General features: G+C 38.9%; 1 protein-coding gene across 4 annotated transcripts in view; it reads right to left on the reverse strand.

Moving 5' to 3' along the window:
* Positions 1-25,294, reverse strand: part of PDGFD (platelet derived growth factor D) — a 136,208-nt gene that overhangs the window by 21,434 nt on the left and 89,480 nt on the right. For all 4 annotated transcript variants that reach the window (XM_030269982.4, XM_030269976.4, XM_030269996.4 and 1 more), the window contains 2 exons: positions 8,449-8,508; positions 3,066-3,267 (listed from right to left, as the gene is read on the reverse strand). In XM_030269982.4, the coding sequence (XP_030125842.1) occupies positions 3,066-3,267; positions 8,449-8,508 (262 nt within the window). The remainder of the gene's footprint in view (positions 1-3,065; positions 3,268-8,448; positions 8,509-25,294) is intronic.

A 25,294-nucleotide genomic window follows, 5' to 3' on the forward strand; every position in this document is an offset into this window, starting at 1 on the left:
TGCCCAGCACCCCCAGGTCCTTTTTCACTGGGCAGCTTCCCAGCTCCCGTCCCCAGCCTGTAGCACTGCCTGGGGTTGCAGTGACCCAAGGGCAGGATGCAGAATTTGGCCTTGCTGAGCCTCATACAGTTTGCATCAATGCAGCAATGATGGGAGGAAGCAAAAACGGGGCAGGAGACTACTTCTAAAGAACAAAAGGTTCTGTACTCAAATTTTTACATAGGAAAACTTATTTAAATGCTGACAACTAGATTTTGGGTTTTTGTTTGTTTGTTTTTTTTCAGAGTGGTTCCAGAGAAACTGAGCAGCCTCCATGCTTGGAGATATTAAAAACCTGACTTGACATGTTCATTGAGCAGCCTTCCATTGACGACTCTGCCTTGAGGAGGGGTGTTTAAGTTCTTGAGGTATCTTCCCACATCATCTATTCTCTGATTCTGTGAGTTTCAATTATGATAAAATGCTGACTACTTATTTGCTTGGCATTGATATTTGTAGATTATCAATTGCCAAATTAAGAAAACATACCATTTAAATATAATTTATCACCTATCCCTGTTATCAGAATTAGTATCCAGCTACGCTGCCTATCTTAACTCAATTTTGTGCCAGAGTTTGGTATAGGCAGAAGGTTGGATAGGATTGAAATTATTAGTGATTAATTTATACCATTTATATGATGTGATCTGAAAATGCTGTGAAAGATAGGCAGAGATTACATCAAATTGTTCTTACCTGCCTCAGGACAGTTCTAACTTAGGATAAAAAAATAAAACCCAAGCTGTAAGCTGAAACAGATAGGTATCTGAAATAAATTATGATATAATCTACTGCTCTCTTTGCTGCAAGGTTACCCCAGTGCCTATAAACATTCCTCAGAGGTCCACACTGTGTTTAAAAACCACCAAGCATTTGTAATTTAAGGATTTGTTAAAGCTATTCCTTACTCCTCACTTCCTCCAAGAACAAGCCTTTAATCTTGTCAGAAGTTTATGACTAAATAAAAATTCTTAACTGAAATTTTTAAAGGATTTCACTCTGGTGAGGTACTTTAGCCCAGAGAGCTGCTAACAGGCAGAGAATTTGATGTTTAGTTTGAAAACAAAAGAAAAACTGTTATAAGAACTTTCTTCTTTTTCTTTTAACCAAACCACCACCACCACCAAATCCTATTAAAATAAATCAAGTATTAAAACTGTAACTGGAAAAATGTTATGCATCTGAATTTTCTGAGCACTATCAGATCAGTTTGATACCTGCGGCCTGCATAATTAGCATCAATAAAACATCAAATGCTATTTTATATTTATGTGGTTATTTAAATATATGGGATACTGGGCCAAACAGGATCTGAGAATGAAATTATATCTGGAGAACCGAACCAGTACAGGATACAGGATTCTAATCAGCTTCTATTAAAAACAGAATAGATCCTTCATTTCTTTTTTATACATATCTACTGGTGCCAAATCCAGCCTGAATGAATAAGGGACACACAGATCATGTTCCACACACCCACAGAGAGATCAGAACACTCTTGAAAGTCATGCAGTGACACTTATGTGAAGTTTTTCCCCAACAATGGCTGTGGTGGTTGCCTGAAATATTTGATGGGCCAAAAGGGAGCTAAGTAAAGGGGTTTACTTTTTGCTGAATGGGTGCTCAGGGCTTTATCACAGATTCCTTTGAAGTGCTGAGTCCAGAAACAAAGAAAGCCAACTTGTCTTGGAAATTGTATACCAGCACTGTGTCTACTAATGCACTCTATGTTCCTGAGGTTATTCTGCTCCAAGGACAACAGCCACAGGACAGCCCACATTACTACCATTCACCCCTTGCTCTCCAAGTCAAGGCGGGCACATGTATGGCAGGTGTCCTCTGCCAGATCCTAGTTCATGCCCAGTCATGACCAGGCTGACAATTCAGCAACATGGTGATTGTATTTCAGGGCCTGGGAACACTTCTTGACACAGTTTTCCCTAAAACAGATGCAGTCTATATATCCCTTTTAAGAGCAAAGCCCCATAATTTGATAACAAGTAAGTTACAAGCATGGAACTACAATTCTCTCTCACTCCTTAGAACATGCTTAAGGCATGAGGGTATGCAATCTGAGATGTAAATAAATGGCAGACTTCACAGAATTGGAACTGTGATTTGGGAATTATAATTTTAAAGTTACAAATAAGAATGCATGTGATTGCACAACTTGAAAATAGATGATGACATGAGAAGTCAAATAAAATTCTTCACTCCAGATCTGCTCTGAAAACTACAGTGATTGTCATCCTGAAGACTCCTAACAGACCTCCTATATCTACACTGCACATGAAGGGCAATTTCATCAGGCTCTTCAGTGCACAGTTACCCCAGAGCACAACTGTGACTTCTCAATAGTGTTTCTTTATCATGATTGCTTTGTACTGCCAGCTAAACACCCCTTTGCTTTACCATTTGGTTGATGATTTGAAATAACAGAAGGAAACAAGAAACATAACCCAGAAATCTGTGCTTTGCTCAATTATAGACAAAGATGGTAAACCATAATAATGTTCCCTGCCAACATAATGAAAAACAGTGAAACGTTCACATCCCAAAAAAAACAGCTGCACATACAGGTGTCTGCACCAGATGCTTCCCTAAGCACAATGTGATAAAAGTGATTATTCCTCACTCAACAGAGAACAGTCCCTAAGCAGGGTATTTAAAGAAGGATGATAACACAGGTAATTAGGAACCCCACGCTTTATACACAAAGCAATGATGAAGAGAGTAAAGCTGAGAACCATCTGTCTTTCCATGTGGACCTGTGTTTTTATTTGTGAATTTATCATAAAAATGGCAGTTTTCAGTCTGATTTCTCAAGTGAGATCCTACCTGGAAATTGATTAGGGATTGAATGATATGTCCCTGGTTTTAATGGGTGGTACCTTGCCAAAAGGAATCCAGAAGGAACTTGGGCACCAGAATGTAACACTTGAGTGATGGACTTTCCAATGATGAGTGAAGGAACATCCTTCCTTTTCACTAAGTATGAGTAAGTATGTCCCAAAGTCTTTTCCTACCTTTGGACTTCCTGTCATGGTAGCTCCTGCCTCGATAATGGTGCCCACTGTCTGTGTACAGATTCTCAAGATCTTCTTGCCAGGAGTCGGGGTTAAAGTGTTTGAGCAGATCCTCCACTGTGTCAAAGGCAGCAATGGTCTGATCCAGTGCTTCTGCCGTGAGCGTAGGGTCAGTCACTGATGGAGAGGGATAGGATACCCCCTAAGAGTGACATACATCTCAGTGTACTTGGAATAAATTACAGCACCACTTTAAACAACTGAAAACAGTTATTGACAAACTTGTTTCATTATTGAGTGAAACAATTACTTCGGGCCATCTTTTCAAGTCTTTGGACCAGGACTTAAACTTGTGTTTTCTTTTTATAAAAAGAGATACCAAGAAATTCCCAAGCAAATCCCAGAGGAGATGCAGGGAGCAAAAGCACAGCCACTGGTGGACTGTCAGTATTTATATGCACTCCTCAAAGGGAATGATGGTTTACACATATACAAAGATGTAATGAAAATGTCTTTTGAAAGCACTGTGATGGCCATGGCCACAGAAATGGAGATGCCAGTTCTGTTGCTTATTTCACATAAGGCAGATCAGAAATCACAGCAGAGAAAGAAAAATGGAAAAAGTCCACTATACTATCTTTCTCTGGTCAGTTTGGACAAAAAATTTGGCATGGTTAGACACTTGGAAAAATGGCCCTTTATTACCCAAAATTAAATGTATTACAAAACAATGATGAATTAACATTGAACTGACATTTTACCAAAAATACAACTTAATAAACAAACAGAAAAAACATGGTATTTGGATCTTGGAGATGTTGGTGGGTGAGAGGCTGGACATGACCTGGCAATATGCTCGCAGCCCAGAAAGCCAATGGTGTCCTGAGCTGCATCCAAAGTAGCGTGGGCAACAGGGCCAGGGAGGGGATTCTGCCCCTCTGCTCTGCTCAGACCCCACCTGCAGGGCTGCATCAGCTCTGGGGTGCCAGCACAGGGAGGACAGGGACCTGCTGGACTGAGTACAGAGGAGGGACACCAAGATGATTGATGGGATAGAGGAAAGACTATAAGAATTGGAATTGTTCAGCCTAGAGAAGAAAAGGCATCAGGGTGACCTAACTGTGGCCTTGCAATGCCTGAAGGGAGCCTACAAGAAAGATGAAGAGAAACTTTTTACAAGAGCGGGTAGTGATAAGACAAGGTAGAACTGCTTTAAAATTAAAGAGGGCAGATCTGGATTAGATTAGAGGAAGAAGTTCTTAGAGGAAGAAATTCTTTACTCTGAGGGTGATGAGACACTGGAACATGTCGCTGACTGTGAATGCCTCATCCCTGACAGTGTTCATAGTCAGGTTGGAGAAGGCTGTGAACAGCCTGGTTCAATGAAATCCCTGCTCACTGCACGGATTGAAACTAGGTGATCTCTAAAGAACCTTCCAACTCTAGACATTTTATAATTCGACAATCTCAGCAATGTAACAATGAATATTTGGATGACTAACACAGTATATCCTCACAATTATAACACTGAATGGAATAATTATTTTCCAACAGTAAGGACCAAGTACTGTTCTCTGAGTGTTCCCACTGAACTTCTGGCACAATTTGACTTTGACAGAATGCTTGCAGTATTTTCAATTTTATTGGAGATGACTTGAAACATTTTTGAAATTCTTAATTTAGAATCACAGTATTCACTATCCTGATATCACTTCTTCCCTTACCTAAGCACAAGGCTGAATAGTATGTAGAATATGTACAAGAAAAGCTATTAATACAGATCTCTTACTTTCTGAAGGACCACAATCAGTTTTGCCCCAAACCAGGCATATTTTAGCACACAAATTGTTTGGTCTCGTAAGTTAAACACTGGGGAGAAACCCCATGAAACTGAAATTCTTTCATGAAAACCCAGCTCTGAAGTAATCCAGCAGAAATATGCCAGGTAAAATTAATGGATTCCCAAAATATTTATTGTGTCTCAACTACCAAATAAACACATACGTTAAACTATTAACCTTTGTGATTAACTTCATTCATTTGGGTCATAATGGGAGGGTAAACTCATTTGAGTAAATTCACTTACTTGTTTGCAGGATTATGTCCTTCAATTCTTCCTATAATGGTTTTGAAGTACATATATATATATATATGTATTTTTAAATAAAACACTTGACTTTAATGGTAAGCTGTATCACAAACCTAACAATTCTTGATGTTTTCCTGCCTATGTTTGCTGGAAATATGGACAGTCCAAATTATTACAAATGAGGAAGAGAAGAAAGAGCAAACATAACAATAGTGCAGTCAAGAAAGCATGCCTGCACTTTACAGTTTACCACCAACAGCCCAAGAAGTTTCAGTGGCCCCACCTGTGACTGCAATGCCTCTCTAGTGCAGTGCCAAGACACAGTGCAGAGGCCTGTAAAAATTCACAACCACTTAAAAATTAAGGCACACCTTGAAGCCTCTCTCCTGACTTCTAAATGGTTGGGAATAGAGACTATCAGAGAGGTGGAAGTCCCAGCAGTAGACAAACTCACACCAGCGAAATGAACACAGCATTGTTATCCAAAGCAGTGTTGCAGGAGAGACTATGCTGCTGCCAGCATCACACAGTGTGCTAACACAGCTGCTGGGGCTGCGAAAGGAAAAGGCACCTTAACGCCACTTTCTTACTGAGGAGAGCTTGCTGGAGCTCATGGCAGTCCAGTAGGGAAGGATCAGCCCCTGACTGCCTTTCACAAGTGAGAAATATGGTCCAAGGATGTTGAAGAAACAGGAGCATAAAAATCAGGCCACAGGTTTACTCAGTGCAGGAAGTTTTTTTCCCACATGTTCAGCTGTACATTTCATTACAGAAGGGGAGGTCAAGCTGTGAATATATAGGGCATTTCAAACTCATACAGGCAGCTGGGATTCCCCATTTTCTTTTCAAATAAAAGCTCCTACTCAAGAGATTTGTGCAGCCTCGTTCAAACACAGAAGAAAGCTTAACTTTTCCTCAGTGACAGCCAAATCCAGAGGAATTATTTCAACAGCTTAGATAGCCTCCTGGCAGCAACATCATGTGACAGGCCCAAAAGCAACTTCAAAGCTGCCAACCCAACTGCCTCTCTTTTGTCCTGCCAAGAATGAGGTGCTGGTTTTCGGAGAGTTTGTGCTTGTCATAATCTGACTTCTGAGATCATATCCAAAGAAGGAGCAAGAGGAAATGTAAGAAGCAGTGAGGAGCAAAGATCTTCCACATTATGTACCTCCTTTGCATTTCTTAAAAGCACTGAGTACATTTTTAATTTACTGGAACACAAAGGTATCTTTTTTTGGTATGTGCTCTTGCCCTCAATTTCTGTTCACTAATTCTTTAACTTTCCTTTCTCTATTGTAAGCCTGACAGGCAAAAAAATGTGCATCATAGTTTTCTGTTGGTCATAAAATTGCCTTACATATAATGGAAACTAACTTTATAAGGAGTTAGATTTTGTTTCCTTTTTTTTTTTCCTGGGTTTGCCATGATGTGTTAAGGGTAGAAGCATTTTTTCAACTTTCTGAGGAAAAACCCACACAAAAAAAACCAAACTAAAATGTAACTCTGTAATATGACCTCAGATATGGAAGAAAGAATTTGCTCACTCTAAAATTTTTATTCTGAGAGTTGTAATGTGTCTATATCCTTAAATGAGTCTTTGGGTTACTTGTGAGTTTGAGAGAAGAAACTCAGACTTGCCATGCTACCTGAGCATCAGCAGAATTATATGTCATCTTGTCCCCAACTCACAGGTCTGAGTTTGTCCTTCTGCCTCTCAAGACCATAACAGAATCCCTGAATCTTTCTCTCCTGAAGAACTTGGATGTCCTCAGACATTTTCCTCGGTGCCTTTGTGAAAAATTGCTCAATCTCCCTGCCTTATTTTCTCTGAGGATAAAAAGGACTTGTGGGTGGAATGTGCTGGAGAAAGTATATTTTATTAGATAGGGAATTACGCGGGAAAACCAATGAAACCAAGGTTCAGCTTCTGGTTTAGCTGTAGGTTTCCATGTGACCTTGGGCATCAGCTTGCTACCCATAATATTTGTATGGAACTTCCTTAGCTGCAACACATTAAAACAATTTTTAAGGAAAAAAAAAAGAATCAAAAAGATTAACTTTATATTTCAATATGAAAAGGATACTGGGTTATTGTTTGGCATATTGTGCTTTTTCTGATGTTAAGGATGATAACTAACATGGTGTTTACCATAGCCTTAGTCTCATTTACATACTTACCTGATGAGGGAGCCCTAGGCTTATTTTTTCAAACATCAGCCTACCATATTTTTAAACAAATATTCCATCACATTGATTTTTTTCCCCCATGTCCACATTAGAATGAAAAATTAACTTGTGTCTTTTAGTAAAACTGTTCTAGCATCTCGTGCTTGGCACATCCAGCAGATCTCAGCCCTGCTAACATCACTCCTCAAGACTTTCAGCACAGTTGGTTCCAGGCAATCAGTGAATCGTATAATGAAGGGTAAGTGGCATTTGCAAATTCAAGAGTAAACACACGTAAGATTGGCTTAACATCTTCTAATTTTGGCAGCACAGAGTTTTCTCTCTACTTGCTGACTTGATTGGACCCTGATCAGTAGAATTTACCCGTATTTTATTTACTGCTCCTTCACTAGCTACTCCTGGCAGCTACTGTAACAAAGGTGCTAACACTAAGCTCTCTTCCATGAGTGCTTCAGACACTGGTCTCAAGTCTACTTTAAGCATTTACCCCCATCTCATGTGTTTTAAGAGGAGTTAACAGCACTGGGAAATGGCAGGTAGGACAGATTTTTTGCCAATGACACAAATCAGATGTAATGAAGAGAAAATTAATTTTTTTCACTAGATTACCTGGGCTTTCTTCTTTCTTGATTTTGTCTCGCAAGTTGCAATTTACTGCTGAATATGGAGTAACTGTATATGACTTCAGATAGACTATTTTATAGGAAACACTTAAAAAAAATTCTCAGTATTGACAATGAAATGCCAAATCCATTTTCTTGCCAGCCTGCTTTACATATGGTCTTCCATGTATGTCAAGACATTCAATGATTAAAAATTTTAGGTTTGTATCTGGTATTTTCATACTGGCAGGATGAGTTCAAAAGCAAGAAATGTTTCTCAATGGCTGCCTTATGTGTTTACAGCAGCTAAGGGCATATTATGAATCTTTTATCCCTAAAAGCATATTGTTTGAATCCAGTATCAGTCAGATAAAAACTTTATTTATCCTCTTTCAAAGGTGAATATGAGGTGAAATGGTTTCTCTGTACAGATGCCATTTTATTGAGTTGGATTCAAGCCACCCTATCAATCCATCCATGGTCAAAACAGTGAGAGATTACTTACTGAGACAGAGCTTGTGACTGACTCCCAGTTGGTTTCTGAGGCTGCATGCTGAAAATCATCCTAAGAGGAGAAACACACAGGAAAAATCACCATTAAGGCAATGTCCTAAATTAACTACAAAATCTAAAAAAACGTTTCAGCATTCAACATCTGTCATTTTTTCTGACCCTTTTAAATGCAAAAGTCCCTTGCTATGTGTCACTCCTCAGTAAAGCTACTTCCATTCAGGTTCCTTCTTTTTCAATGTTTATAAACTCCTTGTGAGCTTGCTTGGACAAGAATGGGTGAATATTATTATTATTATTATTATCATCATCATCAACCATAATAACAGTAACAATAATACCAATATGATATATGCTGACCTAATCTGGCCAAGGACGTTACATTCATCTGCTAACATAAATATTTAACAACATCTCTATATGTCTACAACCAGAGTATTAATGCAGTTGCCAAACTGATCTGTTGGGAAGTATGTGAACATGCTAATTTCCTGGTACTACATAGTCAAGGTGAAAAGCAGGGTAATCTAATCCATCTGAAAAGTAGTCCTAACTGTACTGCTGTACTGCTTTTGATACTTGTGCTGAACAGTACATAATCACCACTGCACTATGTTTTGTTACATCAAAAAACCCAGCCACAATACATTCCCATTAACAGTGACATTGCACAGAATCCCTGGGCATTTATCATTAATTTGAGCACAGGGGTGGGATTCATATCTATCTTTGGACAACTATGAAGCCAACATCTAAGCTAATTACTCTTCTTTCTATTTACAATCAACTAAACCTGGCATTTCTGGGGTGCAAATCATCTGATCAGTTTTAGAAGCTTTACTTGCGATGACAGTGCACCCTGAAAAGGAATTTTTGTCTCCATTATCTCTATAAAAGGAACTTGGGAGGCTGATCTTGGATACAGATGTCAAAATTGTAAATATTGACACATGGTCACTTAAATCCCAATCTACTTGTCTGATGAGCAATCACTACTTAAATAATGAAGAAGCTATTCCTTTAATCTTTTGGCATCTTTACTAATTTCCAACAGGAGTAACTAAACTGTGAAAAATTGAAAAAAAAAAAAAAAAGCAGCATTACAGAATGATTATTAAACACACACATGCAGTGAATAGCTAATGATTAGCATGTATACGCAGGTAAGGCAAGTGGACTGAAGTGACAGGATACCAAGATTTTAATTTCTAATAATAGAATTTATAATGAAAAGTTTTAAGGAAGATGGATCAATGCCTTTGCCCACAATTTCATACTGACTCAGTGTCCTAGGTTGACCAGGACACTCAGTATCTGATAAGCTTTTTTTAAGCTGGCAACTGAAAGGGGAAATGGAAAGGAAACTGCACAGCTGATGCTTGTTAGACTTGATCCCGCATTTGACCACTGACAGCATATATATATATATGTATGTATATATTAAATTATTTCTTAGGAATGGAACACAGAAAATTGATCTCATAATTTGCTAACTCACCAACAGACTGTTCCTTTAGTCAAAAAGGAACAGAGCTGCTTTCAGATCCAGAATCAATATACTTGGTTTTTAATGTTTTTCATTTGCTATAGAAAAAAATTTAAATGTCTTAGAAGTCATAAGAATTTTTTATTCAATACTGTTACTGTTTCTTCTTCTTCAATAGTTAAGATTAATAGAAATTATTATTATAATCCCATCAATAAGTGACCACTGAAGCTGCAGAGCAATAAAAACATTAATAATTATGTAGTCATTTTCTGCTAAGAATACAAAAGAAAAACACTGGAAAAAATTAATTGTAGATTTTTTTCTTAAAAATAGTAAAGAGATCTGCAACTATAATCAGATTATACACCATTTTGAATACGCCTCCCTTGGCCACGTTCTCTATATATTTGGTTGCCCAGTTCTTGACAAGCAACAATTTAAATTAAATAAAAATGTATTTGAAAAGCTCATGAATCCTCTGGTAAAGTCTGCCAGTTGCAGAAGTTGAAAATAATTTTCTCTCTTTCATTAGCTTCCATTTAGCACTTCCAGGAAAAAAAAAGTGGCATTGAGTTCTAAAGCATTATTTTAAAACAGAAACAATTTGCTTCACTGAATGTTTTGAGAAGACTGTAGTGTTATGTTCAAAGGGATGGGCCACTTGTTTTACCTAAATGCGGATATCAAAACTGTTTCTTTAGTCTGTGATTCTTTGAGTTGGTTCATGCCAGGAAACCCCTCCAAAATCCTGATATAGACACGTGTACCACCTGCTTCTTGGATCTCAAACCTGATGACTGCACATTTCAACTCTGATTATATTCAATCTGCATAAACTATTCACAACTCTATGGCTTTGTTCCACCACCACTCAAGGCAGCTGCAGTCATTCTTGGCTTCTTGGCGCTTTCAACCTCTAGGGTTTGGAGATTATTATTATCTATGGCTTCTGCTTGCAGCTATTTCAAATAATAATATCAAAGTGGGTCTCATCATTACAAAACCCTCTCCTCATTCTCACCATTGCCCCTAGCAGAAGCTGAAGGACAAATCTATTTTCGGAGCTATCTGCTCAATTCATTCTACCTCGTTCTTATGAATTTGACTGTGATTGCTTTGACTGTTGTTTCTTCATTACTTAAAGCAACATTAAAACTTTTAGTTTGAACATTTAAAAACCCACCAAAATTGTTATATCTTTTCTTACCGAATCAGGAACAACAGGGTGGTAATTATTTGGCTACATCACCTTGACAACAGTGTTTCTATTTTTGTATTTGTGTCATGGTAACATAAAAACTTCACTAGAGACTTCAGCAAAACATTGAATTAACTCTTCTACAAGCAGCAAAAATACAGGCAAAACAACAGAACTACCAATCTCCTTCTGATAGCAGCTACACTATTCACTACAGTGAAGAAAAATTACTTCCAAACATCAACTTCCAAAATTACACCTCAGCAAGACAAATTCTGAGTCAGTCCTCAAAGTTAAATATGTATGGACATTGATATATTGTACCTGGCTCTGTTTTGGACAAAGAAAAGCTACTCTCCACTTCGCAGATGTACTTTATAGCCTATCTGCCACCACTGATGGCCACTAAGTGACAAGTAGTCACAGGGAATAATCCCTGTTTCATCCAGGACTTTCCCAAGTGGAGATCATGATGCAAAATCACAGCAATCAGTGATATATGAGACTGCAGAGCCAGATAGCACTGGTTCCTGAGGAAGATGATTTGCAACCTGCAGCAGCACAGGCTCTGCTGTGTTGAAGCCATGGGGCTTGGCAGGGTCAACAGGAACAGAGAGGCATCAGGAAAACACCTGGGATGTGGCTGAGAAGCTCCCCAGTTTGAGAAACATGTTGTCATGGCTCGCTTTGTTGCACCACCCATGCAACAAAACATGTGAGTCCTCCCAGCTATGCTGAGTTACTGCCTGGTCCTCGAATTAAAAGCAAGAACCACTATGATTCTTCACCATTTTCACTGCAGGTTAGTCTTTTGTCATCTGGGTGCATGACTACTGTGAGGAAGGATGCCTGAAACGGCCAATAACCACCACAGGATGGGCACAGCACACTCTCTCTAGTGCAAAGAAGCACCCCACATTTCTAAAGCTTCTCTGTCAATTCTTTCCTTAATCTGCATGTTTATGGGGTGATTAGATTATTTGGTAAAAAAAAAAAACTGTTCATCTGACAAAACAACTACAAAATATTGCTCATGAAAGCTGAGGCAATTCTCTCCACTTCAGTGAGGGGAAAGGTTCTCAAAGGAGTTGTGATTAAAAACTAGAGTCCAGGCAGCACCCCTGACTGATTTCAGCCCACTGGTTCAGAAAGATCCTCTCCTAAAGGAGACACCTTCTCTACTGTGCCCTGCTACTTAGAAAAGAAGTGATGGAGAAAGGGTCAAAATGCAGACATATTCTTGGGGAAATAAGCATGAGAAGGGGGAAGAATGAAGTAAACTAAGAAAAGATTAAGATAGAGAAGCTGAAGTGTTGAGCTCTGCCTGTGGTCATCTCATTTGTGGTATTTAGGTACCATAATTATAAATGATCCAAAAGAAAAGCAGTTTTTAGAAATTTGTAGAACAGGACTAACAGATGTACTGAGACACACAGAAGATCCTGCAGAAACAAATCATGGGTGAAGTGGGGCTTATTCAAAGGAGTTCAGTACAGAAAGAAGTTGTGAGCTCTCCCTGGAATAAAAAATTAGGGATGAAGGATAATGGAAGGTATGTAGGGAAAAATTAGTGCAAATTGCAACTTAAAGAAAAAAGATACAAAATTATTCTAACATTTATATTAATAAACAGAAACTCAATGATACCCATTGTTGAACAACAATCAACATGTATCTATTGCATTCAGAGCTATGTGAAGACAGGTAGCTGATAAGCAGATAAACTTGTATTTGTATATAGTAACAACAAAATATAATAACCTGTAAATCTTTCCTCTTTTTCCTGCCACAAGCAATAGTACCTATATTTTCATTAACAATTAAATTTACAGGTATTAATTTCCTCTATTAAGCAACACATATTTCAAGCAAATTAATATCAAACTCAGAACATGCTGTGTAACAGAAATGGTGTTATATAAGTTAGAGGTAAACGAAAAATCATAGTTCCATTCAAAAAAATGCTGTGATACACATTCAAGTTTGTACACTTCGACTGATTAAATTTATTTTCTCATGTAGCATTTTAGGACACTCCAATTTCCATTAATACAAGCATTTGGATTTACACTTTGAAATATCTTTTTCTTGTACCATCCTTTCATTTTGTCACATTGCTGAGTATTAGTTTAGTATCAGAATGATAGTTATTAACACCTCCTAAGGATGCTGAAAGATACTTACAGCAGGCTACTAGGAAGCCAGAGGCTGCATTTTTCTTACAGTAATGGTCAAACCGCTGCTGCTCTGTTCAGCTCTGATGACCAGATATTAATAAAAATAAAAGTTACTGAATTCAGAAAGCAAGCAACTATGATGGTTCATAGTCTGGGAATCATGCCTTGCCATGAAACATTAAGTGCAGACCAGTGACTTTAAAGAAGGTTAGATGTGAATTGACCTTGTCTCTCCAGATAATAACCCACACTATGCTAAAAGAGCCGATTACGAATGTCAACAAGCTCTTTCTTTTGGCAGTGCAAGCATTAACAAATCCAGGTAGCTGTAAGTGAAGGCAGCAATATCCAAACTGGAAGTATGAACAAATTTACCACTATTCCCAGCTATTACTGGAACAGCTAAGAAATTAACAAATAACTTTAATAATATTGAATTTTCTTTTCTACTTTTTGATGCAGTCCCATAAAGGCAGGGCATCCATGACAACAGTATTTTAAAGCCAGTAACAAAAGGTCAGACAGCCACCAAACTGTCTGATCTCAAATGTAATAGTGTGATTCTTGCCCTTCAAAAAAGACATAAATTGAGTTTCTGAAGCCCAGTTGCCACTATGTGAGTAGTTACAACCCTATCAACTAAGTTAATACTAGTGCAAGGTAACATATAAAATACCTCTTGATTCTTTCTGACACATTTACTAGCTATAAATGAATGGGAAACATAAGATACTTTAAATTTCAGAAGTACAAGGCTGTAAAAATGACTTAGGTTAACTGCAGTTTGTTACATTTATTTATGAAAAGCTGAAGTAAAACCGAAGCAGAAGAATTAATTTAATAAGTTATGTTTTGTCAGTATTTCTCTTCATCCTTCACCTAGCTCTGGAAGTAGGCATTGCAGGGTGCATACTGGAAGAATGTCCAAGACACTGACTTTTAAATGATCTGTCTAAAAGGTCACATAATACTTGTTCAAATGAGATTATAGTTACGCCTTTGAAAAATCAGATGTCATCTGGCACTATTACGCCTATGAGCATCCTGCTTGGTACTCATACCCATAAGAAAATGTGCAGGACTTCATTACCATGCTGTGCAAATTGTGCATTTCCTTTATTTTTTCCATTTATCACAGAGGCCTCTCTTCATATATTCATGTACAGGCATTTGCTAATAGCTAATCTGCTGCATACTGCAGTTAAGCAATTGTAAACAAAACACAAATCAACTAACATTCATTGTAAATATTCTGCAATTCCTCCTTTGCCATTTTTATCTGAATGGCAAATTTTGATTCTGCAGTTAAACACCAGGACAGAAAACTTGAAAGGCTCTCTCAGCCTGTCTCTTCCAAACCCCTCAGACTGGTTGGCTGTTTCCAAGCTAAATTTATCTTTATTGCATTTATGTAAGTACCAGCTTTATCCTTTTCTTCCAAGTTTGCTTCCTGCAGTAATTCTGAAGAGATGTTATATCTCCTCTCAGCATCCCTTTTATTACACTAAGCAAGCCAAGCTATCTTGGCCCTTAGTAAGAAATGCCCTCTTCTCCCCCATTGTCCCTGAACTCAGTCCAAGAAAAATGTGGTTGTTCTGTACCAGAACTGTACAAAGTATTCCAGAAGAGATGCAACTACAGCCTCATTGGTCACATGTCTAGTACACTGAGAAATTTTCTTTTCCCCTCTTCAATAACCAGTGATATGCCATTTACCAGCAAATACTTTTGCTATTAATCTTTACATGAGTGACCTCTTTGCTCATTTTTGGGCTGTTCCATTTCACTGCAAATCAATTCTGTGCTGCTCAAGGTCATGCAGCTTGCCTCTCTGATACTGATTTTCCCATTCACAAGAAATGCACTTCAGTGCTGTGTGTTCTGCAAAAACCACTAAAATGCTATTCTGCAGATTGTTCTCTGGTCCCTAAAACATCTCAAAAATAAAACTGACCATGAGATTGACCTTTTAGAAACTCCTATTAGCAAGCTGTCCCTGGCTGGATACTCCCTTCTGCATTACAGGATGCTGCCTGCCCTTTGACTGGCGTGCGCCATCTTCTCCATCACAAGGGACTGTTTCCTGTGTGACACTGGGTGAGATGCTCCTCTGAAGTCCAATTACATTTGCTAGACAGTATTTCCTTCCATTCCAGGCTATCCTTCAGTCTGGAATGAGTTTCTTTGATAAAGAGATGTGGAGTTTTATTCCTAGCTTCCTTCATCCTTAACCCTTTTTTGCTGACAAGAGCCCTGTAAGCATTCCAGATCAGACTTATGAGCATGCAGGTGGCCTGGCCACTCTCCTGCCATTGATGCCATAGGCTGCCACCGCATTCACCATCTCCACGTGAGCCCTGGCTCACCTTACTGCAATCCAGGGATGCAATCGAGGTACATTACACCTACACTGCATCTGCTCCTCACTCTCTTTCTATTCCTATTGGATACAAAGGAGACCTGCTTTCAGAAGTGAATCTTGGTGCCTTATGGTCTTCAGTGCCCATCTTTTGGAGGTGACACTGGAGCAATCTGAAGGCAACTGGGCTCCTTGCTCACCTTGGGTCTGTGTCTAAGCACACCTGGGCCATGGTGGCTTTCTCATTTTGCAGGGCTTGCTGGTCCCCCTGTGATGCCCCATGCTGGCTCTGCCAGGGCAGTGGGAAGCAAACATCCAGAGGGGTCTTGATCACGGTGATGCTGCACATCAGAGTGGGAAAAGAGCTTAGGAGGAGTGATCCCATGAGCCAAAACCTTGATGTCAGGTCACTATGTAGTGCCCTTGTGAGGACTTTGAAGAACTTCTGCCACGCTGACTGGCAGGGTTTTGGAAGCAGCCTCCCTGGTAAGAGGTGACTCTGCCCTGAGCAAAACTGAAAAGCTGACACTTCATTTGCTTGGTAGTGTCCAGGTGGGCAAAAATCTCTTTCAGAGTTAACAGAAGGGAGTGACAGCTGGTTATTTCAGGTCCTCCTTTTTGGTGTGGCTCATACCAAATGGGAATGTACTGAAGGGCCCCAGTACTAAGGACAGAAGGAAATAATGAGAGAGAACCTTCTAGGAGGAGGCTATTAATTTTCTGACTTCTTTCCACTTGGGTTTCTACACATTTTTATGGATTTAAACATGGCCCATAATCACAGAAAAATTAACATTAACAAATACAGTGTAATTTTATTTAATATTCCAAGTTTTCCATTGTTCTACTAGGAGGATCTACGAAGTGCTCGGACACGCACACTTACATCTTCAGACATGATTTGGGAGAAACATGGAAGCAATAATAATAATAATGAAAAAACTCTAATGGAGCTAAGCATATTTAATTCTGAAGCTGAGATACAATGTAAAAGGGACATTAGCTAACCTAGCAGCAATCCCAGCCTATTGATTTTTTGTAAAGGATCCATTTGTTTTTGAGGTCTCTGTCAGAGGATGGTGTTTAATTCTGCAGTAAGCATGCAGCAGGAGCATGTGTTATGTTTCATAGATAATGCAAAAGAAAGCAATTTGTTCACCCTCCTGCTTTGACTAGAAGGCACTGCATTTTCTAGGACAACAAAAAAGGACTGCTATCCAAGCTTTCTAAGATGTTCAATAATCATAAAAATAGTGAGAAAACCTAATATTTGAAGAATAAAAGAACTATTTTCTTGTAGCTTTCCCAGGTTTTTATGCGATCAAAAGCAGTCAATTTACTGCACACAGCACAAGACACTGCTTTTTGAGGATTTTGTTTAACATGAGTATCATCAAACAGCTAAATTAAGGAAAATTCTAAACTATTCCAACTGAACTTCCAGATCCAGATCTATTCCTCAGAAACAGCACTGCTGTTAAAGCTAAATACAAGTACTTTAGGAGCAGTTAAGCTTCTCATTTCTCTTGAGCGTAATTTTACAAATATTAATTGTAAGTGAAACTATGAGTAAAGACCAGGTAAAGAATACCTTACAATTGGCACCTTTTGCAAACAATCTAATTAAACCATGTTATCAGTTTTGGGATCAGCTTACCAAAAAATGGCCTTGAAAATCCTTCTAAACACCAAACTGAGACCATAATCTCAGGGCCAGGAGGGTGTGTTATGCCACAATTAGTGTGTTACACATTTTATTTGAATTCTGACTAAACAGGCATAACCAAATAGACTAAGGGTGACTGTAAAATTATAATAGGCTAAATATTTTCAAGCAATGAAAATAAAGCAAAAAAGTTTAATTAAGTTTTATACTAATGACCTGGAAAATGTTAAAGAAAACTGAACTGGCAAAAAAAAAAAAAAAAAAAAAAAAGAAGTTGTAAACATCATTTAATATAAAGAAAAATGGTAGGATTACCAGAGGTCAGAAGCAGTAGCAGGTAAGAAAAACAAGTTTTCACTTTAAAGAATGTAAGTGGAGAAAAAGGTACAAGCCATAAACTCTATTTGATGGCACACATGGACTCTGAAAGGAACTGATGCCAAGAGACTCAATGGAACAAAGATAAAAAAACATGACATTAATCTGAAATGTGACAGCGGCACAGCATGGAGGGTGACTTATGCCTGCACACACAGAGATCTTCCCCTGGCACAAGGGGATGCTCTCCCCATAGCAAAGGGACATCCACTACCACAAATCACCACCAAGGGGATACCACATCACCATAAACCACCATCTCCCAGGGAACCACGGGTACAGGTAGGACTTCTCCCTGGCAGGGATGTGTGAGCATTTGCACATCTTTACCACCTTCCTATGGGTGCAGAACAGGGTTATGCTCAGAAAAAAAAACTACTTTTGTGGGTGCAAGCAGGAAACTGAAGATGGGTATTCTCAAGACAACAGGCACAGCTAGGTTTACACTACATGGGTGTGATATCAGTATTGATAAAAATCACAGGAAGTAGCTACATACCCCATCTATTGGAGATGCCAAGGTGACACCAAACCCCTGCCATCCTGGCCTTGCAGTGCTGGTCTGCACAGGCCAGGCATTTCAGTTGCCCACCTCCATCAGCAGTGCAGGCTTATGAGGATAAAACATTGGAGAGAGCTCTCACACGCTCTGGAAGAAAGACCTTGCTCTGTGGTGTAAAAACTCTTGAGTATTTCCTGAACACCAGACAGCACTTTTAAAATACCAGACCCACAGGCTGTTTAGTTTAAACTGCTAGTTTTTAGCACAGCTCTCCTGGCCACCTTGTCCATCTTTGTCCACTTTGTCCAGGAGGACTAGACCTGGACTGCACCAGCAGTAGGCCTGCACCCATGCAATACTCCTAATTTCAGCAGCTGCTATTACAAGTGTTGTTTCTGCTTTTAATCTATTCCTTAATGCACCTGGAAAATGTGCCTGAACCAGCATGGAGCTAGCACTGTCAGCACACAAAGTTGCTGCTAAGGTGGGGAAAATAGTGTTTATTTTCACATATTTCTGACAGAGATAAATTACGTGTATAGGGAGCAGTGTGTCCCTTTCTCTTGCCTTACATTATCTTCTCTGAGTTGGTCTTTGTGCTTTCTCTTCAGACCTTAATAATGCAAATTTTTCTCTATAAACTCATGCATATACAAAAAGAGGTGGAAGGCCTGAATAAGAACATGACTGATACATTCAGGCTCTTTCCTAACCATCAGCATAAGATAAGCACACAGGACTTTGTGTACACCACACCTGCTTAGAGGAGAGGCGGCTCAGAGATTATTACACACACATAATTACAATGCACATTTTGAAATAGGATCTCACTTCCAGTCAGAGACAAAAATTCCACCTCATCTGTAAAAAACAGCAATTGCTTTGTGCTTGGTTTAGGTTTCCACACCAACACAACATTCCAAATTTCTTGGGAGTAGAGAAAGCAAAGTTTTCAGCAGCCTATTTCTATCAATAGTGCATCTAGTGCATCTTCAGCATCTTCAGCATGCAACACAAACCACAGAGAGCAGTCAGACTACTTGTCTTCATGATGCTCAGGTTCTTTCAGAAATTTTTTTTGTTTCAAGTTTATTGGCCAGACCTTGGTGTGAGATAAATTTTTGCAGTCCCGAAGTGGCTTTTTTCACCCTACCTTACATCAGTGGAAAAGCTAGCCTCATACTTTCAAAGCCGTTTTCTCAAGTTTCAGGGTTTTTTTGTTATTTTTATCTTTCTTTTCTCAAAGATAAAATTATTTTTCAAACTTACCCAAGTGTTGAATCTCAAGGCTCACAAATGTTGTTAACTGTGTCACTCACAGTGTTGTCAGGAGTGACAAGAAAATGAAAGAAAACATGACCTCCATATAAGAACTTCTGGGCTACATCTATATTAGTGGTAAAATGAGGTAGAGATTGATCAGATACGGTGTGACTCATGTCCTCAGACACAACTATTACCCTGTACAACAGAGTGGCCACAACAAGCTGCACATTAGAAACAGCCCGGGGCCTGTGCTAGCTCCAAACTAGCCATGCTAAAAATGTGATGGGTGCAAACCTTGTGCTTATGCCTTGACTTACATACATACCATTGAAAAGCCTCTGCTGACAATTCTGGATACACAGACTTCCTTATTAGAAGGTCTGATCCTGCAAGAATGTGCATTTAGCCTAAATTTATATGGCTGGACAACAGTGCCAAGAACCAGGGAACACAAAATGAGACAACATAGTGCCTGATTTCTACAGAAAAGTTTATTACTGTTTTTCAAAAAACATGACCTAAGGAATACATCAGGACACAAATATTGATTGAAAGGAAGCATTTTTTATAGCTGCCAAGGTCAGAAGTATTATTAAAAAAAAAAAAAAAAGTCTTCTTCAGGTTAGGAAAGGGACCTGGAAATTAAGTTTTATCTGCCATAAAACACCATTTTGTAAAATTAAGCTATATTCCTGAACAAAAACTATTAAAATGAAAAAAAAAAAACCAAACCTGTTGTTACAGGTCACAGAAAAATTGGATGTTATTTGATTCTCCTGAAAATTATCTAACAAGAAGATACACTACTTCCACGAACCTAAAAGATATTTTTAGCTTTCAGTGCTACAGGTAAGTTGCAAAATCTGACCCTGAGTTGTTACAGGCTCAGATCTTCTCTAATTAAGCTCCGACTAGCTATCAAACTGACAATTGAGGAAAACAGAACTGCATTTTTCTAGATATTACAAGAGATAGGATTTTTTTTTTTTTTTTGGCATGCCATGTATGTTCAAAATCAGTTCAACATGGAGAAGTCTGTGGGTTGAAACAGAGACAAGGTTGCAGGCAAAGAATAATGGTAACAACCCAAGCCACGGGCTGGAGGAGGTGTTCAGTTCAGTACCACAAAGCTCAGCAACATGCAGGGGGTTATTTTATATAACAGTGGCATTTAGCCAAAAATTTTCAACTAAGATTTTTCCTATCAAGTCTAAAAAATGACAGGAACCTTGCAACTAATAAAAGATGCGCGTGTAAATATACATGTGTAAGGGCAAAGCAAAAATTTCCATGTCTGTCACCTATTTTATTATGAAGACATGCATGGACTTTATCAAGTGCTCAGGGCAAAACCAAAGGTTGTAAATTTACTAAAGATGTAGGCATACAAAAGACGAGTCAGATTTACACAGCGCTGTGACTGTCTTTGGAAATGTGGTGTAGAGTGTGAAGGTTATTGAAACCAGAACCACTGTGCTGAGCAAACAACAGCAGCAGCCTTCCAGCAAACCAGCTTCCCCAGTAGGGAGGAAGGAGTGTCTCTGATGTCCTGTGCCTGGGGCTACAGAGTCTGAACAAAACTAAGCATTGTTAAAAGTGTGGCGATCCCAAATGCTTCATTCATCATTGCCACCTAAGAAGGAAGGCAGGGATGAGAATAGTGACAGGCTTTCTCACACCCACCAGTGGCCAGTGGCTCAGTGTGGTCTGAAGCTGATTTTTGTTCTTTTATCTTCCTGGTTTGGAATCCGGGATTGCTGCTCTCTTATTTTGTGGGCATGCAATTTCTTACACTAGAGAGGACCCAGGTAAATCTGGTAGGCACAGCAAAAGTGAGCATCCAAATAAAACAGCACAGCAGACAAAGCCCTTTACTCATCATTCTTGGTCTGGCCATGTGGCCCATCCTGCTGGCAGTGTCCCAGACTGGAAGCTGGAACACCACCTGCTTCTGTAGTGTCTTTTAGAAGTTAATTTTGTGGTATTTTACAATTGATGTGCCTGTCTTTGAGAGGAGAAGGTCTCAGGCTGTGAGAAGGTGTTAGGGCAGTGGTGGAGCCTGGCCTGGAAGCCAGCACCCTCCCTGAGGCCATGATGCTACATCCAAACCCATGGAAATACAGCTGAAGGTACAACCACTTCCACTGAAGACATGCAAAAATCACTGCATGGATATCATAATCCAACACAAGGAAAGTTTGCTGTGGACAGATGCAACTGAATGTGTTTCTAGATTATGTGCGGAATGGAAGGAGGTGTCTAGGAGACCTGGGAGCCCAAAGACGGACTGAGATGACAAAATAAAACCTATTAAAGGACACATTCCCAGTGTTAGAGTAGACAGGCTGGCACCTGTCATGCAGACCTGCCTAAAAAGGGTAACCTGGCAGATGACACTGATGCCAAAATGATTTTTGACAACACCACCACCCATAACACATCCCTGGTGATGCCTGAACCACCAGACCCAGTTCCATTCACTACCGTAGACACATTGTAATAAGTTAGGAAAATCTGGGGCAGTTCTGATAAGAACGTCAAAAATTCTGAGGGAATTAAATAGCCTGATCTTTTGGATAAGATTAAAAGCTAAATATGGACATCATTGCTTGACTAAGCAAAAAGCAAAGAAGCATGAAAGCATACTGCAAATATCTAAGGGAGATATACACCCACAACAAAATGAACAGACTTCTTTATCATAAATCAATAAGAGATATAATTGCAGGTAATGGTATGGCATTAAAAAAAAAAGTAAATTAAAACTTGTTATGAAAGAAAAAATGTCTTTGCTACAGTGATTTATTAGTCCATGGTTAAATGTTCTGTATGTGCTTGTTATATTTAAAAATTATACTAGATGATCAAGCAATGAATTTACAATACAGAAAACTCTTGTCCTGAAGGGAAGTTGACTGAATCACCTCACATTAGAATTCTAAGTTTGTCTGCATTAGACATTTCTGGGGGGGAAAAAACAGTGCCTAAATTTAGATTCAGTAATCTTAAAACAATCAGTATCATCTGATCCAGAGATGTAAGTAGTCTACAGCAGTTACAGCTGCTGCAACAAACAAGGCAAAGATTTATTATGTAAGCAATTAAACACCCATTATACACAATGCATTGTGTTCCCTGGCTTGCCAAGAGTGACAAAAACACATTGAACAGTGCTAAGGTTGAAACAAGATTCTGCAACCCAAACTCAGCTAGAACAGTACAAAGAGCAGGGTTGTACTGCCAGGCTTTGCAAGGTGCTGACACACAGCCAAATAAATAGTATTGGAGGAGCAGAGAACATGAAGTTGTGCCTTCGAGCCTCTCTCTACACAAGGCTGTGAAGACACGCAATCCTTGTTTTGATTTAAAAGACAACTTGCAACCAACACCTGCTGTGATAGATTTTCACAAGTTCCTCAGTGCAGTTGGAGGTCTAGCATGTTTCAGTGCACCACACTACTTTTGGTATTTGCTTCTGACAGACTTCCAGAGGAAGCAGACTGACTTCCTACTCTTCTCCAAAACAGTTGGTACACTTAAATTAAGATGTGCACCTTCATCTTCTGTAGAAAATCTAGAGCAGAGGCTGCTCGACAGGCACAGGGAAGAGCAGGCCATTTCCTCTTCCCTTGTGGCCATGGTAGTAGGTCAGACTAGTGTTACCACATTGAAGAACCAGGATGAGTTAATTAACACCTCTTTGCAGCATTGCAATAGAATTAAACTTTTTACAGAATCAAGCATAGCACCTCTCTTCTCCCAAAAAAATCTTCCATTTTAACTAACTGGAATCTAAGCCTCCAGATTCACCAAATCAAAATAAGTTCTTCATATGTTATTATCATTTCACATGCCAAAATTCTTCAGGTGTTGCTGAAGTGGAAGTAAAGGACAGAAGATGGATTTACAGAGACAGCACTACATCCATAAGTCAACAGTCTAAAACAGTCCCACTTTTCAAACAAACAGCTAATGTGATCTGCAGGTTAATAATGAGTGCTGCTAAAAACATCTGGCAGTGTAAACTCATCTCATGTTCATGCATACTGATGTGCTGTTTAGGGTTAGTTAATGGGGGAGAATGGTTGGATTTAACCCTCCTCTTTAGAGCAGATACAAAAGAGGATGTCTACCAGCAGCACTGATTGGGTGTTTATGTTGGCTCAGTTTGCTACTGCATTTGCCATCTCTCCTTCTGGTGTCGTAATGGTCAACTCCAAGCAGACAAATTATCTATGAGGCCTTTCTATGTCTTCTAACAGAAACTGAATTAAAGCTGTGACTGGTCTGTCTCTTGTACAATGTCAAAACATCAGGTCCAAGCTACTTATATTTTCTTTTTGTTTGCACAGACATGGAAAGCAAAGTCAGGGAACAGAGTGGTCTTTGCCCTCTCAAAGGTTATGCTCATTATGGCACATAAAATGTACCCCTCCATTTTATGCACTATGATTTTTGGTGCTGGATCCATCCTAACTTTCTGCTACCTACACATATTTAATGTTAATTTAAAATATTGCCTTATAGATACTACAAGAAAGCTGTCCAACACACCTATAAGTAGAATTATGGATTTTAACACTGGAAAGCTCTAAAAAAAGTCTTAAGTATTAAATCTTTTTTAAAACTGACAGATTTACCCAAAGTAGTTTTAATAAATAATACCTTGAATATCTTGCTTCCATTTTCTAACCAAAATTCATTCTAAAGACTTCCAAATTACTAGGAATCATTGATTTGTTTCCCTAATTAAAACAACTATATAAGATTTTCCCAAATTTAGGAATGGGTTTTATTTCTTACTTGTCCAATAGAACAATTTTGCCACAACTAGTATCATGAACTCTGGCTCACTGGACGTGTATTTTTGTTTAACAGAGATTGCTCGACTGTAACTGACATTTGAAGAACAGGAAAAAATAGCTTGTATACTGAGTTTTATAATGTATCCACGTATATTATGACTAAAATGTGACTGTGAACCAGGAAGCAATATATGCCTGTGTCCTGATTTCTGCTAGCATAGAGTTAATTTCTTGTCAGTAGCTGTTACTGTGTGGATTTGGAAAGAGAATGGTGTTGTAAATGCACCGATTTAGATTTTGATAAGTTATGTTTATCCTAAGTCAAAAACTCTTTTTTTCTCTCCTAGTCTCATGCTTTGCCAGTGAGGAGGGAGCTGGGACAGCTGACCTGAACTGACCAAAGGGATATTCCACACCACAGAACATCACTTTTTGTTTACTGTTTGTTATCATCATTATTGCTGTGTTTTACTTTATTTTAAATTATTAAATTGTTCCTATCTCAACATTCAAGTTTTGCTTCAATCCTTCTCCCCACTGGAGAGAGGAGGGGGGTCAGTGAGCGGCTGTGTGTGCTTAATTTCCATCTGGCTTTAAACCACAACAGCATGAAAGCTAACAGGACAGACAATTTACTGTGAATCTTCACACATGCCCTCACTTAGTCAAATACAGTGGCAAGAGCATGGTCAGTTGCTATGATACCATATCTCCCTTCAATTAAAATACTGAAGTCACTATTCTGCCAGTATTAGACACTTCCCAACAACTGCAACATTCCTGTGGCTCTTACCTGCTATTCTTACATTTTATGATCTCGTTGCTAATATGAATGTGTGCTTCTTGCAATTTGCATTTTCCAATTTGATTCTGTTATATTTTGCAGGAAATCATCTTCATACTGAATGAGGCTTCTGAGTCTCTGATTATTTTTGTCTAACATGGGTAAGTAATCCCCTTGTACCATACATGATGATCTTTTCCTGTTGGTGTCTTTTGTA

This window comes from Taeniopygia guttata, chromosome 1, assembly GCF_048771995.1.
Source record: "Taeniopygia guttata chromosome 1, bTaeGut7.mat, whole genome shotgun sequence".
Lineage (NCBI taxonomy): Eukaryota > Metazoa > Chordata > Aves > Passeriformes > Estrildidae > Taeniopygia > Taeniopygia guttata.